Source organism: Camelus ferus, chromosome 8 (genome assembly GCF_009834535.1).
Source record: "Camelus ferus isolate YT-003-E chromosome 8, BCGSAC_Cfer_1.0, whole genome shotgun sequence".
In the NCBI taxonomy this organism is placed as follows: Eukaryota; Metazoa; Chordata; class Mammalia; order Artiodactyla; family Camelidae; genus Camelus; species Camelus ferus.
In genome coordinates this window covers 46,907,339-46,924,965 of record NC_045703.1, presented here as the reverse complement: position 1 = coordinate 46,924,965, position 17,627 = coordinate 46,907,339, and the positions used below count along the sequence as shown (strand labels likewise).

The following is a 17,627-nucleotide window of genomic DNA, read 5'->3' as shown; positions in this document are numbered from 1 at the left end:
GGCTGGATCAAAGAGAGCCTTATTTTTGTGTTTACTTGCTTATTGTACTAGCAATCCTGGAATGTAATAGATGAAAGGTCTTCTTGTAAATCAAATCACTTAATGCGTCCATTCATGTAGCAAATTAAATTGTTGGCCTACAAATGTATTAGATAAATAAAACAGCATGAAACTCCAATCTGAAAGCTTATACTTTTATGTTTCAGGGAGATAATCTAATTACTGAGTGTCGCTACAACACAAAAGATAGAGCCCGGATGACTTGGGTAAGAAGAATTTTATTATTATTAAAATTTATTTGTGGAGAGGGAGGAGTCAACTTTGATTTTAGAAGAAAAAGGTAAAAAACATTCCCATTTGGAAGCATAATTCCTGAATGTCTTGAACATGAAACATCATAAAAGCGAAATCAGAGCTGTTTTAGCATTTTATCAGATTAACTAATGATGCTGTGGTAATATTTGCAGTGTGATTTATTGACTCTTTCATGAAAAGCTATCCTTAGTCTTTTAGTTTTTCCTCACCAAATACTAATAAAAGACTGGTGGTCACTAATGACCATGCACATGAGTCTGGACTTAGATGAATCAAGACTTCAAAAGGAAGAATGAATTCCATGACCTTAGGGCTTCTGATCCAAAGAGAAATCTGGTCCCAACAGATTTACTGGGGAGTTCTGCCAAACATTCAAGAAATAAATCACTCGTGCCTTCCTCAGTCTCTTCCAGGGAACGCAGAAAAAGGGAAACACCTCCTACCTACTCATTTTATGAAGTTATCATAATCTTAATACTCAAACTTGATAGGGACAGGATGAGAAAGGTCCACAACCTGCAGCAGATGGAAGTAACTTTAACGAAGTATTGACAAACCAAGTCCAGCATTACATAAAAATGTAATGTTTGGACCAATTTGGGCTTAGCTAAGGAGTGTAAAAATGGTTTACATTAGAAAATGTTTTAATACTATTATACATTAAGAAATTGAAAGAAAAAGATGTACGGTTACCTCAATAGGGGCAGGAAAAGCATTTATAAAATTTGCCAGTCATGAGAGGGGGTAAAGGACATTTAGCAAACCAGGAATTTGAGAGAATTGTCTTAACCAGATAAAGATTAGCTGTGAAAAATCTATAACCAATATCAAACTAAGTGAAGTACTAGAAGTGTTTCTTTAAAATTAGGAAGGAGACAAGGATATTTTATATCACTATTTCTGTTCAATACTGTAATAGGAAAGAAAAAATAAGATATAAAGATCAGAAAGTGAGAAGCTCAGAAGTAAAACATATTATTCACAGATATCATAGTTTTCCACATCAAAAGCCTTCCCCAAATTGATAATATCTAAAAGTAATTGTATTTTTAGTATACAATAAACTACCTGAAGAAAATGCAATTTAAGACTATAAATTCTATAGAAATAAAACCTAGCATTAGATGTGTTGTATCTCTATGGAGGAAATTATTAATCTTTATTGCAAGACATTAAAGAACACCTAAACAAATTAAGAGATATTGTGTTTATGGATAGAAAAGCTCAGTAAAAGAAAGATAATTCTTCTTTCTAAATTGATTTATAAATTTGATACAATTCCAGTAAAAAAAAAAAATCAGAGAGATTTTTTGGTTTGGGGTTTTGGTGTCCTTACTAAGAAATTTTCACCTAGCCAAAGGTTTTCTCTTTTTTTCAAAAATTTTCTAAAAATTTTACAGTTTTAGCTTTTACACAGAGCAAGTTGATTATAAAATCTACATAAAAAAATCAAAGGGTCTAAGCAAGACACTACTAAAAAGAACCAGATGGGAAATAAGCTACTAGATATGAAGGTGTATTTTAAAGCTGTGGTGATTAATAGTGTGGTTGGGGTCCAAAGTTAGAACAGTGGAACAGAACAGGGAACCCAGAAACAGACCTTACAAACCCCCTGTAGGCAAACTTGGTTTAGAATAGACATGGCATTCAGCTAACTGGGAAAGGATGGGCTTTTCACTAAAGAATACTGGCACAATTATGTATCCAGATGACAAAAATAAAATGACATCTTTATCTCCCATAATACATAAAAAATCAGTTTCAGGTAGATTAAATATTAAGGTATGAAGAACCAAATCTTAAAAATGTTAGGAGAAAATATATAATTATAACTTTATGACTTTGGGGTAGGTAAGAACTTCTTAAAACATAAAAAGCACAAACTATAAATTAGAAGATTGATGAATTTGACTCCCTTAACACTTTTGGTTACTAAAAAAAATACTGTTAAGCAAATGAAAAGAAGAGTTTTAAACTGAAAAAATGTATTTGACATACATAAACAAAGCATTAGTATCCAGCATATAAAATAAATTCTACAAATCAGGAATGTAAGACAAACATACAATAAAAAAGAGCAAAAGATAAAAATATTTCACAGAAAGAAAAGCCCCAAAAGATAATAAACATGAAAGGATGCTCAGTTTCATTTGAACCAAGGTCATGCGAATGTAAACCAGAATTATTTTGTACCCACTAGTTTGGCAGTATTTAAAGTTGCAATTCCAGTGTATTAAAACCGGAACCCTCATACTTGCTCAATGTAAATTTACAAAGTCACTTTGGGGAAAGACGACATTATGTATTAAAGTTGGAGATTCATACATGCTCTACTCATTTCCATTTCTATGTAGATTTAACCTTCAGGTTACTTTTGCAGGAAGTGTTCCAGGAGAGAAACATATAAAATATTCATAGTAGCATATAATACCACAGGAACAAAAAATTGGGAATAGCTCCAACTGTTTATCAAAAGGAGAACAAATAAATACATTATAATATGTCATATGATATATGAATAGTATATAGTTATGAAAATTGATGAACTGAAGCCACCTATATTAATATGAATGTATCTGAAGAACATAATGTTGATCGAAAAGAGCAAGTTTGCAGCAGACTATATGTAGTATGATGTGTATCTAAAGTTCAAGAACAAACAAAAATTCAACAATGTACTGTTCAGGGATACATACATCAATAAACTGAAAGTAAGGTGTGATGAAAAGCAATAGAATGGTAAACAAAATATTAAGATAACCATGTCTTTGGTTAGCATGAGGGAAAGGGGGATTACAGATGAGGGTGGTCAGTACACTGATGTTGGCTTTATTTTTCTCATGCCTTGTATGTAATTTTATTCGCGTGAAATACTTTACTACAGACACAATAAATGATTATTTTAGTGTATATTTTGGTGCTCTGCCTGCATACCTTCCCTCTTCAGGGCCAATACAGCTAAACCTCAGCCACTGAAAATATCAGATAATATGTTCACATCTGTGTCTCTTGCTGGGCGTTGCTATCCATATCAGGGAATGACTCACTTAAAGTTACACCCTCCCCAGTAGAGCAACCAACAGCCAATAACTCATTGATGTGAGGATACAAAAGACCAACTCCCTTCCTACAATTTGGTACAACTCTAAAGAGCCATCCTGGCTCAAGGGTAGATACATATTTAATCTATTTACTGTGGTGTCAGTTGCAGCTTCATTTGTAGACCAGCTTCTCCTTTTGCCCAGTCCTGCCCTGCACAGCAAATGCAAGGTGTTATGTTTCACAGTTTGTAAAATCATTGCATACTAGCCACTACGTTAACATATAACTATGAACGATACTACTAAGTTTTTCATCTTCACTTTTCAAGGATAGATGATTTGCTGGGTACAGCATTCTTGGTTAATCTTTTTTTTCTTGGAGCACCTGAATATGTAATTCCAATATCTTTTTGTTACGTCTGTCATTTATGATGAAATGTCAGTTGTCCACTGTATTATTGTTCCCCTGTACACAATGTGTCATTTTTCTCTTGCTGCTTTCAAGATTTTCTCTTTGTCTTTGGCTTCCAGCAATATGACTGTGATGTGTCTAGGGATGACTCTCTTCATAATTATCTTTGGCATTTGTTGAGCTTCTTCTTGGGTCTGTAAGTTAATGTTTTTCACTCAATTTGGGAGGATTTCCACCATTTTTTTTTAAGAACTTTTTTCTACTCTTTTCTCTCTTCCCTCTCATTCTGGAACTCCAATTACATGTGTGTTCGAATATTTAATATTGTTCTACAGACCTCTGAGATGTCTTCCCTTTCTTTAGTCTTTTTTTCTCTCCATTCTTTGGGTTGGAAAATTTCTGTTGCTCAGTCTTCAAGTTTACTCACTCTTCCTCTGTCATTTCAAGTTGCTGTTGAGCCCATCCTGTGATTTTTAAATTTAGTTACAGTATCTTTCAATGCTGGAATTTCTATTCAGTCCTTGTTTAATGTTTTCTTTTCTCTGATGTCATTCCTAATTTGTTCACTCATTTTTAACATATTTACCTTTAATTATTTGAACATCTTACTTTAGCTCTTTAAACATATGTATATCTGTTTTTAAGTCTTTGCTAAATCCAGTGTCTATATCTGCTCACAATCAATTTCTACTGACAACTTTTTTTCCCTGAGTACAGATCATAGTTTTCTGGTTTTTCTCTTATTTAATAACCTTTGGTTGAAAATTGGACATTGTAGATATATGTCATAGTAACTCCAGATTTAGTTCTTCTGAGGATCTTTGATCTTTTTTAATTTTAGTAGATAATTTACTACTTAGATTCCAAATGTGAAATCTGTCTGCCCCGTGGTATACAGCTGCTAATGTTTATATACATGACAACAAGATTATAGAAAATTCAGTGCAATCAGGCAAAGATTCCATTGAACTGGCTGATTGGTATCATGTTACTAAACATCCCCCTAATCCTCTGAAATGTTCACTGTGGTGAGAAGTTTACATCATACGTACAGAACTTTGAGGAGATTATTAGGTTATTTAAGAAAGGCAACTTTTAAAGAAATGGAAATAATTTTATTAACTTTTATAAGTGCCACTATATTTCTAAAAACCAAATTGTCATTTAGGTGATTATTTTTCAGCCTTAAGATCTATTACCTTTCAGTATCTGAAGAAAGTACCATTTGTGGCTCATGTGCTGTGTGTCAGAGTCGGTGGAACATACACTTTTCTAAATAAAATATCTCCATTTTCAGGGAGGATTAAGCACCAGGAATGAAATGTGTCTTTCATACCTTCTTTATTACCCAAGAATTAATCTTACTCGATGTGCAAGTATTCCAGACATTATGGAACAGCTTCAGTTCATTGGTGTTAAGGAGATCTACAGGCCAGTCACGTAAGTGGTAAATGGATTTCATGGTAGGGGTAGGTTGAGCTTTATTTTCATACTAGATTCATCAGCATGTTGTGAAATTCCTTTATGTGCTGTTCTATTTGATTATTTTCAACTGGGGAGACCAAGTAAGCTTTTTTCTGCTATGTCCAGGGCCCCCAAGACTACTCTCAGGTTCAGTGGTTTTCTAGGAAGACCTAGAGGATTCAGCATATAGTTGGACTCATGACTAATATTTATTACAGTGAAATAATGGAAAGAAAACTGAACAAGAGGAAAAGGCACATGTGGCAAAATCCACAGGAAACCAGGAGCAAGCTTCCAAGAGACATGTCCCAGTGGAGTCACAAAGAATGTGCTTAATCCCTCCAGCATCAGATTGTGACAACATGTATGAAGTGTTGGCAACTGGAGAGACTCATTAGAGACTCAGTGCCCGGAGTTTTTATTGGGGGCTGCCCTCTGCTTAGCAAGTACCAAAATTCAAGACTCCCAGAAGGAAAGCAGTGTTCAACATAAACTACATCGCTTATACAGAACATCTAGGTGCAGTAAATTACTCCTAGTGTTTAAAGAAAGTTTTATGTCAGTGGAGGAAATTGTTGCCCATTTAAGTTGCCTCTGCCAGCCAGAGTTACTCTTCTAAGCAGGTGTCCCTAAGGATGGCTGTCTCAGGCCTGCTGTGTGAACTCTTTCTGTACAATTGCGTATCATAGAAATGACTGAAGATAAAATAATCAACAAGATAAAATTAGTCTTGCGTTCCTCAAGACTGTATGCTAGAGTTGGGGGGGGCAGTTAAAAAGCAAACAATATAAATATAAAATTTCAGATATTAGTAGATGTTATGAGCATAATCGAGACAGTGAAGGAAGTGTGTAGCTGTTGTCAGTAGGGTGGTGAAAGCTTCTGTAGGGAGGTGTCTTGGCCCATGCTGGCTGCTATAACTTCCATAGACAGGGCGGCTTATAAACAACAGATTTGCCTCACAGTTCTGGAGGCTGGGAAGTCCAAGATCAAGGTATTGGCAGATTGAGGGTCTGGTGAAGACCTACTTCCTCATAGATAGCCATCTTCTCACAGTGACCTCATGTGGCAGAGGGTCCAGGGAGCTTTCTCAAGCTGCTTCTATAAGGGCACTTATCCTATTTATAAGAGCAGAGCCCCCCAAAATCCCCACCTCCTAATAATGCCACCTTGGGCATTAGGATTTCAACATATGAATCTGGGCGAGGGAGACACAAATATTCAGTCCATAGCAGGAGGTGATGTTTGAGCAGAGACCTAAGTGATGGGGAGTCAGCCATGGAAAGATATACGAGTATACTCTGCAGAGAGAAGAGCCAGTGAGGGAGAGAAAAGTAAAGGGAAAATGATGTGTGAATGGTGCGGGAAACATGTTTGAAAAGAAATTAAAAATTCTCTTTTGCATATATTAAGTTTGATGTAGGAAAGAAGGATTTTATCCATTTTTAGTAATACCACGAAGAAGAATTAGGGTGGCTGGTGGAAATTTTGGAGCATAGATTTTATTTTAACATAAGGAAGAATTTTCTAATGATTAGAATTTTTCAAAATGAAAGTGACTGATGTAACTAGGCAAAAATATACACATAAATTTTTGAGGAGGTGTATTTTAGGAGAGATTAAAAAAGACATCTAGTGAGGATGTGGTAAAATGCAGATCTGAAGGAGAATATAATTATGGTCTACTTTTTTGTTCCAAAATTTTATAGGGATTATAAATTAGGAACTAAAAACACTCTTCTTTTTAAATGAAACACTATTCATAGATATATTCTACTGAGTTCCTACCCAGTGACCACCAGACCAGAAGTCTGTGTCTACTAAAATACAAATAAAACACTGGCGTAAATTAGGTTGTAGTTTACAAAGCATTTTCACATACACGATATCATTTAGTTTTTTTGCCACACAATTCCAACAGATAGAGCAGTATTTGCAATCCCAGTTATAGAGGAGGAAATGGAAACAGAGATTAAGAGTCTGTTCAGCCTCATAGAATATATAATAAATGGGAGAGCTGGGGTTTGTGCTGTGGTCTCTCATATTTCTGTCTTTTTGTTCACAGTCAATTACTGTATTGCAAATGAAGAAATAAAATATCAATGAAAATCAAAACAGCCCATAAAATGTCATTCCAAAAATACTAGGATGTAGTCTTGTTTTTAAGATATTATTTCTAAAACATAAGTAGCCTTTTTTTACCTTTAGAATATTTTTAAGATACTGACTGGAAACTTTTCCTAATCAAGAGAATGCTTGAGAGAATGTTGAAAACAAATGAACATTCAAAGTTTTGTATTTACAAGATGAATGAGATGTGTTCCATGGTCCAGCTATTTTCATTTGTGTTCAGCTTGTGTGAACCCTCTGGAAATGCTCAGCTCCTGTGTCCCAAGAGCTCTGTCAGTGTCCACCCATTTGGTCTCCTCCAGGAAATACTGAAGTTGGGTTTTTCATCACTTAGAAAGACAGGGAGAATTGCTTCCCAGAACAAGGCCAGTTTTGAGATGTCATTGCCCACATAAAACCATTTAACTACATGGTTAAATATATTTACTCTTCAAAAAGATGGGTGAAAAAGAGCCTCTGTTATAAAATCCATGTTTGGACTTTAAATCAGCCTTTCAAGTCTAGTTCACCATCACACTGACATAAATATTGTTAAAGGCCAAACCAACAAGGAACTGGCTAAATGATCAGAAAGAGAGAAATGATTTGGGTGCTTTTTTTTTTTTTTTCTGTTTTGCTTATAAGAATATTGCTTATCTGGTTTGAGGGTCCAGTACTAAACAGGAATATCACATAACATAGGACCTAGAATCTCATATTTTTACTTTTAATATAATGATTCGTTAGGTGCTCGGTTTAATTTTAAACATTCTGTAGCAATTCTAGGATGAAAGGATGCATTGGTGGGAAAAAAGAGGCCAGTACATCCTGTCCCAGGATTTGTCTGTTGTGGGGGTGCAGGTTTTCTCTGCCTCCTACAGATCTGGCAAGGCTCAAGGAAAAACAAAAAAGCTCCCACAGATCAGATAACAGAATAGATAATGAGTTTAGATAATTTTGTATTCTCCGCTGCACCACAGTTCACTACTGTCCCCACAGTTCCAGTCAGGTTTACATGATGGGAAGTTCCTGCCTTATTTGTTCTTTCTTAAAAAGAATCAAAAGAAGTGTTTCTATTTTTCTTTGCAGGAAAAATCACATTATGTTGATAAGGGGTAAAAATTACACAGGCTTTTTATAAAGAGTTTAGATAATGCAGGAAAGGGTCTTAAAAAAAGACAAAGGCAATCACCTCAAATTCTGTTAGAAACAAACAACACTAATGTTAATTGAATGTCATTACAGACATCTCTCTATGTAGGTATTCACGTAAAGATGAACAGATTAGTGATATAAAGGTTATGCTTTATGCACTGTTTTAAGCAAAAGTATTGCAGTTTAATTTTGTTTTTGCACTGTTTTAAGCAAAAGTATTGCAGTTTAATTTTGTTTTAATTTATCAGAAGAAAAGAAACTAAATTAAAATTGAATAATTGTTGAAATTTAAATAAATGTTGCTGTTATTTTTAACCAGAAGAAATAATAAAGGGGCTCTCAAATGTTGACAAAATAGATCAAAAAAGGTATGAACACATTGCACTCACTTTTTTAATGCCATGTTTCAATTTTAGATGATAAAACATGAGGACATTCATACTTTCACATTTTCTCCCATCCTCCTTTATTGTACCTCCAAATATTTATCATTTATATTATAATTTTTGAGATTTTTGGTTTTTACACTTAATTCTGAAACATAATTCTCACAATATCTAATGCAACTTCTATTTCTAAATAGATTTAATGATATTCTTTAATCTTTATATGATTTTAGCATTTCTGAGTTGTTTGAATTTGATTTATCAGGATTTTGTCCTAAAGTTGCTTGATCAAGAAGGGCTTCCACATGCCTTATGCCCTGTGTTTTTTTAATGTTTGAAAATTTCTGCATTTAAATGTAGACAGCATTTGGCTGGGTATAATATTTTGGGGTTATAGCTATTCCCCCAGTTCAGCAATGTCTTTGGATGAATGGGAAAATTCTTCCTCTGCCTGTAGAATTCAGATGTTAAATTCTACATATTTTAATATTGAGCATATGAATCAAATTTTCCTGAAACACAAGAGTGCTCTTTCAGTACGTATACTCACTTCTTTTTTCATTTCAAGGAAATTTTATCTTATATCTACAGTTTTTTTTCTAATCTATTTCAGATTTTTCTCAAGCAAACTTTTTCTTATAATTTTTCAGAAGTGCTTTTCTACTTCTTGCTTTTTCTCCCTTAATTAAGTGCTGACTTTGTTTTGTCTTAAATTTATTTCCTGTGGTTTGCTATCTCCCCTTTCATCTCGTTCGGTTGTTTTATCATCTTGCATTTGAGCCCTTGTTTAATTGAATTCATGTTCCTATTAAATAACTGTATCGCATGAAACACTGGTGAGAATTCTCTCTGTTATAATTGGTTGAGATCTTCTTCTAGAGTTAGTTTTTTCTGTCTCTTTACATGAAACATGGTATAATTTCCTTTCTTCCTAAGTTTGCATGGTGGTTATGTCATTTCTTGCTTATGCTGAGCCAGTTCTGAAACTTATCCTTGCTCTGGTAAAATACAAATGAATTTTGGACTACCTTCTAAGCAAACCTGGCCGTAGCTTGCTTTCTCTCCACAGCACAGTTTGAGGTTTGGGTGATATGTTTTATGTACTTACTTTTCTATATTTTGAAGGTAAAGGGCTGTATGCACAGAGGTGGAACTGTAAACTCTATTTCACAACACATTAGTTATTCCCTCCTCAGATTGTATTAAAAATCTATTAGAGGATGTTTTCTAACTTGTGGGGCTGAATACCTTTCCTTAGAAGAATGTCCCAGGCCTTATATTATGCTGTCAGGTCTGTTGCAGCTCTCAAGTCTTTGCTTTTAACAGGGAGGTACAGCTTCCCCAGGTGCTTCCAGATATTCATGTGCTCAGAGAGTGTCAGGAAGAGTAGGAATCGTTCCTTGTTAAGTCAGATATCCTGGTCTCCTTTAACCATTTGATTGGTAAAATTTATGTTGTATCTTTTTGGTCGGTTTGCTGGTATGTTTTTAACTATTTGTTATTTATTTTTTTAAAGTCAAATGCTTGAGACAGAACTTACATACAATAAAATACCCCTATGTTCGGTATACTGTTAGAAAATTTTCTCAGACGTGTACCCCTGTGTAACCACATCACAGATGAGATGGAGTGTTTTCACCACCATCAAAAGTCCTCTCACACCTCTGGAGACCATCCCACCTCCCACACAAAGCCCAGGAAACTATGAATCTGCCTTATGCCCACTATTAGTTTGATCTTTTCTAGATTTTATAAAAGTAGGATCATATGGTATATACTCTTTTGTGCCTGGCTTCTTTAATTCAAAATGTTTCTGAGATTCATCTATACTGATGAATATTTATGGACATTGATCTATACACATAACTATATATGTATTTATGTGTACATATGTGTGTGTGTATGCAATTCATTCCTTTTCATTGCTGAGTAGTATTCCCCCTGTGCAGATATATACAAATTCATTTATCAATTCTCCAGTTGGAAAACATTCAGATTGTTTCCAGTCTGTGGCTTTTATGAAGAAAGCTGCTATGAACATGATTGTGTTCATCTTTGCTTGGACATATGTTTTCAATTTCTGGGTTAATACTTAGAGATGGAATCCCTGGACTATATACTAAGTTTATGTTTACTGCATGAGACTCTCAGAATGTTCTCCAAAATGGTGTCTTTTTACATTCTCATCAGTAATGTATAAGGGCTCCTATGGCTTAACATTCTTCCCAAAGCTTTGTATTTTCAGTATTTTAAATTTTAATCTATGTTAATGTGTATGAAGGGGCATCTTATTGCAGTTTTGGTTTCCATTTCCCTTGTGACAAATGGTGCTGAGCCTCTTTTCACCTGCTTATTAGTTATTTACATATGTTCCTTTTTAATTGTTCCAATTTTGTCCATTTAACTGGGTTACTTTTTTTTACTATTGACTTGTAAGAGTTCCTCATAATCTTTAAGAGTTCTTTATACTTTGGATATAAATCATCTGTCAGATACATGTTTGCAAATAATTTTTTTCCCGGTCTGTGGCCTGATTTTAGTTTTTTAACTATATTTTTTGAAGCCCTTTTTTATCATTTTTGGTTTGTTTCATGCTTTTGATCTCCTGTGTAAGAAAATTTTGCCTCCCAAAGTTGTGAAGATTTTCCCCTGTTTTTTTTTCCCCTACAAACTTCATAGTTTAAGCTTTAGGCTGATCATCCATTTCAAATAATTTATTTTTTGCATTGTATATGCTGAAGTTCATTGTATTTCACAAGAATATCAAGTTGTAAGAGAACCATTTGATGAAAAAAACTACCATTTTCCTATTTAATTACCCTGGAATGTTTGTTGAAAATCATTTCACCATATATTGATGATTTCTGGACTCTTAAGTTCTGTTTCATTGTGGTACCTGATTAGCCTTAATATAATACCATACTCAATTATTATTAGTTTTATAGTACATCTTAAAATAAGAGTAAGTCCCCAAACTTTATCATTTTTTTCTTTTCCCCAAATTATTTTAGATAATCTAAGTTTATTCCATTTTCTCATATATTTTAAAATCAACTTGTCAATTAAACTTACAAAGGAAAATTACTCATTAATGTTAAATTCTAGTAAATTAATGATTTATTCTTGTCAACTACAGTGATCTATAAATAACACCTTTTTATTTATATGTGTATCTGGGACACATCTGGACACTGCCCAGATGAGCAGAAATATAACCTGTAATATCTAGAACATTCTAGTATCTCTAAGTCCCAGTACTTGTGATAGCAGAAGAACATGCTACTTCAAGGTTACCTGTTTCAAGGTTTAGTGCTTAGTCTTTTATGGGTAATACTCAGGATAAACATTTACTTTTTCCGGATTTCTCCTCATTCTGTCTTTTTTTCTCTTTTCTCCAGTGGTTATCTGGAAGTGTGGTATAGGATGGGCTGGAAAGGTTAGGAAATGTGTTTGTGTGGTGCTCTATAGAGAGCAGGACCCTGAACTAATTTAGTAGGAAGGGAAAGGAAGCATTAAAAATGAGCCATAGACGCCACGTCAGGGACATTGGTGACCACACCTCCGCTCACCCAGACTGTCATGCTGACTCCAATATATGGTTCATGGGGTTTGTCCTTTTCTGTATCCTTTCCCACATATTTATAGTAAGTAAACAAATGTGTTTATACCTCTTCTGTCACTTTATGCTGTGAAATTTCAAAATGATTCTAGCTTGTTAATTTGCTCCAGCAGTTAAGCTTTTTATTTCATATATATGTATATGTATATGTATACACATATGTATATATGATACACTATTCACTCTTACCAGCAAGGCTGCAGAAAATTCAGGGGATACTTTACAATACTTTAATACTTTCACAATACTTTAGCAGAGATTCCAGTGCCCCCTTGTGGTGTTTGAGGTGATTACTGGCTGATGATTTTCCCCTAGCATTTCCCTGGTTATGAAGTTGATTTTCTGTTGTTTTTTTTTTTTAAAGACAAACACCTTATCTTTCTGAAAAGTAAATTTTATTTTTAATATTTGATTTAAAGTCATTTGAGTGAAATCTAGCTATAGCTTTTAGTTTATTTAAAAAGACATTGAATATAAATATAATGGACCCCTTTCAAGGCAAGTTTTCACTTTATACACATTTTTACTGTATGTAGGTTTTATTTTAGACTAATTCTGGATTGGATTGTTCTCTACAAGTCTTCAAATGCTACTGCAATTTAACAATGCTATAGATTTTAGGTCATTGCTGGATATGTATAATGTAGTGTGATGGTGATTGCTCTTTATGGTACTTAACTTTAAGGTCTCTGTACAAAATAGTGCACTTCAAACTCAACAAAGATAAACTGACCTTAATTAAAGGAAAAAATAAGGTTAGGAATGAAGACTTTTCATATATTATCTATTGTATTATTCATTCTCACTTATTAGAATATGGAGGAAATGATTTTGTTTTAGACATTAAAAATTTGTCATTACTCTAAAAGATTAATGAAGGAGGTTTAACTTAATTGCAAAGATAATATTCAACATGCCTGAGTAGATTATATGTTGAGAGAGAGAGTTATGACATAAATAAATGAAGAAATTGTGAAGATCAAATATTAAAAACGTAGATTCTTCAGCTGGAGGTTAATAGCCGCTGCTCATTACTGGAAATTGCTGGAACTTCCCTTGGGGTGTTAAGGGACTCAAATTCCTACTGGTGACCCATGACAATCTCCTGGAGGGTCCATGGAGTTCGTGTAAATATGTGAGATATGCTGACACTTAAACACTTCTCGTTTTTTAAGGAATTAATAATAGAAAATTTATATTTAATGCAAGACGTCACCTGAAGTGTATCACTTCAAGCAGGTCAAGTCATTCTTCTGTGACTTCGTCCTTCTTCCTTGGACATGTCACATACGGTTTTTTTAGACCAGCAAGTAGAAGCAGAGCTTATTGTCTGCACAATGTTTTTTTCTTAGTGAAATTTTAAAAACACCGACTCAGTTTCTAATCTTTTATTATTTTTTGTCACTTAGGTGACTGAAAACAGGGCAGCCAGCAGGGGTCAGGCTTTTCAAGGGTAATGGCATTGAAACTTCCATCTTTGTTCAGTAACTTTTCAGAACTTTCACGTTTCATCAGCCTTATACCCTTCAGAACTGAATGCTTACCAGCTATATTGTTAATAGAGCCAAAACAAATTCATGAGGAAGTGTGAGGCTCTGGGAAAGCTTTCTAAGCCAAAAGTATTTGGCTAAAAGTAATACCCATCTGATACTAAACCAAAGAATTTTTTTTTAAATTTCTTATTTTATCTGCTTTTCTTCAGGCAACTGCTGCTGAGCTCATCAGTGCTCTGCATTAGATTACCTACCTGTGTAGAAATGCACAAATATGAAGTCCATTTTAGACTGTTGAAAAGTAATGGAAACATATAGTGCTTTTGTTTTAAATTTGACTAATTATGGTTATTTATTTTAAAATTCAGGACCTGGCCTTTCATTATCAAAAGCCCCAAGCAGTATAAAAACCTTTCTTTCATGGATGCAATGAATAAGTTTAAATGGACTAAGAAGGAAGGTCTCGCCTTCAATAAGCTTGTCCTCAGCCTACCGGTGAACGTGAGATGTTCAAAGACAGACAACGCAGAGTGGTCGGTAAGCCATACTTGGTTTTAATCTCTGGGGAAACCAGATGTTACATCTTACCCGAATTCACAATAGATAAAATCCAAGGAACAGACAAATATCCATAAATCCAACGGTCCAGTTATCTTTTGATGTGGCTGATCATTTATTTGTTCCGTGATTACTCAGGTTGACCACAAACTCCCGATTCCACTCCTTCTGAAGAAGGAAATTTATTCTAAAGCTAAAGTTGGAGTGAAGGAGGAACAAGATGGGGCCGACAAGGCCCCTTTTATATCTCTTTTTCCCCAGAGGCGTGTCTGGAAATCCCTGAGGTGCCGACTCCCCGGCACTGGGCAACTTCAGCGACCATCCCCCCACCCTCGCCCCAGCCCTTCATCCCTGCAGAAGCGCAGGGGCTGAGCAGGTTTGGCCACAGCCCTGCTTTTAAATCAGCCCCTCAGTGGCGTCCTCTGCTGTTTGCTTTTCAGATTCAAGGGATGACAGCCTTACCTCCAGATATAGAAAGACCCTATAAAGCGGAGCCTGTGGTGTGTGCAGCATCTTCCTCTTCTTTGCACGGAAGTGTCTCTCTCAAGCTGCTTCTGTGGTCCTCGGTCCTGGGCGGGGCGCTAAGCATCTCCCGCTCTTGGCCGTAATCCTGTTGTGCTCGGGGACCACGTTTTCTGTGATCTGAACCAGACATTGAATGTGCAGGTTAGAGACACTTTGGGCGTGAGGGCTGAGCGTGAAGGGGGTGGAGGCCTTCCTTTCCACGTCCCCTGCCTCCCCTCCCCGTCCTTCTCAGGCTCTTTGAGAGATGTCCGTTGGCTTCTCGTCTTTTGCTCAGAAATGTCTGATAAAATGTATCCATCGCCAAATAAAGCAAAACTGGCCTGACTTAACCTTTAAAAAAAAAAAAATTTGGACAAGTCAAGTGAAAGTACAAGAATTATTTCCTTCTGTGTTTTATTTTATTGAAATACTCATGGTTGCTGTTTTACTTTTTAAAATGTTTGAGTTGGTTTCTATATTCCTCTTTAAAAATGTTTTCATCTTAAAGATGTAAAAGGAGGTACTCTCCATCCAGTTTGCTTCCTCTTTTTTGCTCTCTGGGTGTGATTTCCCCAGTATAACGGCGGGCCCTCCCATCTTGCGGCGTTTTTCCGGTTCTGTCCTTTTCTGTGAATTACCTGTGGGACCCTGACCTCAGCGCTTTCTGATGATGCCCGTTCTTTGTTTCCTGAGTCTCTTGGTCCTCCCAAACTATCCTGACCCCATCTCAGAGTACTTTTCTTTTTTCCTTCCCTGCTCAGCACTGGCCAGGTGAGTTTTTTCCTTGAGCTCTGACACTGTCTAAAAAGAAAGTCTATGGGAAACACAGGCATGGTACCTAACTGATGGTAGGCTGAGGAGAAAATGTAGCTGGCTGCAGATGCTGTGCTGTGAGGGGTCTTTTATGAGGGTCCAGGTCAAAGGGCAGATAGTGTGAACCAGCTGAGGAGGGTTTGAGGTCCCCCTAGTACCTCCCTGACCACGTGGCTTGTAACACGTGCTGCATACTGGCTCAATTTGAGTCACAGTTGCTATTGTAGATTTATTTTTATATTAGTTAATAAGCTAACTTTCTATAAGAAAATTGTCACCACTTGAAAATCTTGTCACCTTTTTTGTTTCCCTTTGTATAGATCAGCCAAATCTTGTTTTGTGTCTTTTGCTCATTTCTTAAGCTAAATCCTGTTTGGATCATATTAATAAACTAAATAAAATTAAATTTCTGTGTGGTACCTTGTATACTCCTTGAGAGAAGCAAGCGGTTCAATACTGATGTTGCCAGTCAAATCAATTCAGAACGTTGCAATTTTTCTCTTCCATTTTTAAGCCCTTTCTGCCCAGCAAAACATGTCTTCAACACAAACTGTATTGTCTTAAATAAATATTGTGTTTTGGAGTTTTGCCTTCTTGGTTCTTAGAATTCGTCCATCTAATGAAATGTTTGTAATATTTATGAGGAATATTTTATCACTGACTTGACTTCTTTTTATTTCATAGGTGTTACATCAGATTCTATGATTTCCCATCCAAATATTTGTACAAGAAATATGATCATCTCAAACACTCTCTATTTGAAATTTCATGTTTATTTTTGCTTCAGAATTTCTGAATCTGAGCCATCAAAGTAAAATGATTTCCTTTGGAAATTGTGTAATATTATATTTGTTTTCATTGTTCTTGGTAAAGAAGGTGAACATACCGGCTTAGAAAGCATACATGGCTTTTGGAGGCTTGCATTTTTGGAGCCCAGGGAACCTATTTTTCCAGTTGATGTTGCTAAGAATTAAGCTGACATCCTTCTTCATAGGAATTCTCATGAATAAATATAATTTTGAGGAACTGACCCTGGTTTTGAAGTTAAGGAGGTTTATCTGTTGACTATTCGGTAGGATTCTGATTATATTCTAAGTTAGTTTGCTTTTATATTGAGCAGAGCTTCCTGAACAGCCTAAGCTTTTTATTGCTGCCCTGTATCGAGCCCATCACCTGTTTCCTAAGCTATCAGGAAGGACCCAGGGGAGAACAGAGTCTTCATGTATGATGGTCCCTAGTTTGAGCCTCTGTGTAGGGAGGGTGGGAGAGACATACATGATGAAACCAAAACTCATCAGGGCCATTTGAGGTTGAGGGTACCTTGGGTGATCTTTTTCTCTGAAGTCATCTCAGGAAGAATCAAGGGAATCCTAGCAGTGCTGAGGGATGCAGTCAACAGGGGCAGACTTATTAAGAGCTTTGAACTTTATCCTAATGGCTTCAGAGTCCAATGATGAGTGACAAATGTGGATAAATGGAAGCAGGATATAACTGCACTGTACAATATGCTTAACTGAACTCTTACTATTGGACTTAGAGGCCATTTCCAGTTTTTCAGTATGATAAACACTACTGTCTGCAGAGAGAGAATAATTCAAATATAGTAAAATGATGACAATTGAGGACTCTGGGTGAAGGATATAGGAGGTTTTTTTTTAATAGTATTCTTGCAGCTTTTTAAAATTTTGAAATACTTCAGAATAAAAAGTTACAAATGCAAATGAAATCAAATAAAATAATGAAGGATTCACCTACAGT

At 35.5% G+C, this 17,627-nt stretch overlaps 1 protein-coding gene across 2 annotated transcripts in view; it reads left to right on the top strand.

Annotated features, from left to right (window-relative positions):
- The window catches only part of MOXD1 (monooxygenase DBH like 1), an 84,452-nt gene extending 67,861 nt beyond the window's left edge, over positions 1-16,591 (top strand). The window contains exons 8-11 of one of the 2 annotated variants that reach the window (XM_032484936.1): positions 207-266; positions 5,066-5,208; positions 14,363-14,531; positions 14,993-16,591. In XM_032484936.1, coding sequence (XP_032340827.1) covers positions 207-266; positions 5,066-5,208; positions 14,363-14,531; positions 14,993-15,160 — 540 coding nt within the window. In that variant the 3' untranslated portion in view covers positions 15,161-16,591. The remainder of the gene's footprint in view (positions 1-206; positions 267-5,065; positions 5,209-14,362; positions 14,532-14,992) is intronic. The other variant, XM_032484935.1, reaches the window with a different exon arrangement.
- The last annotated feature ends 1,036 nt before the right edge of the window (positions 16,592-17,627 follow it).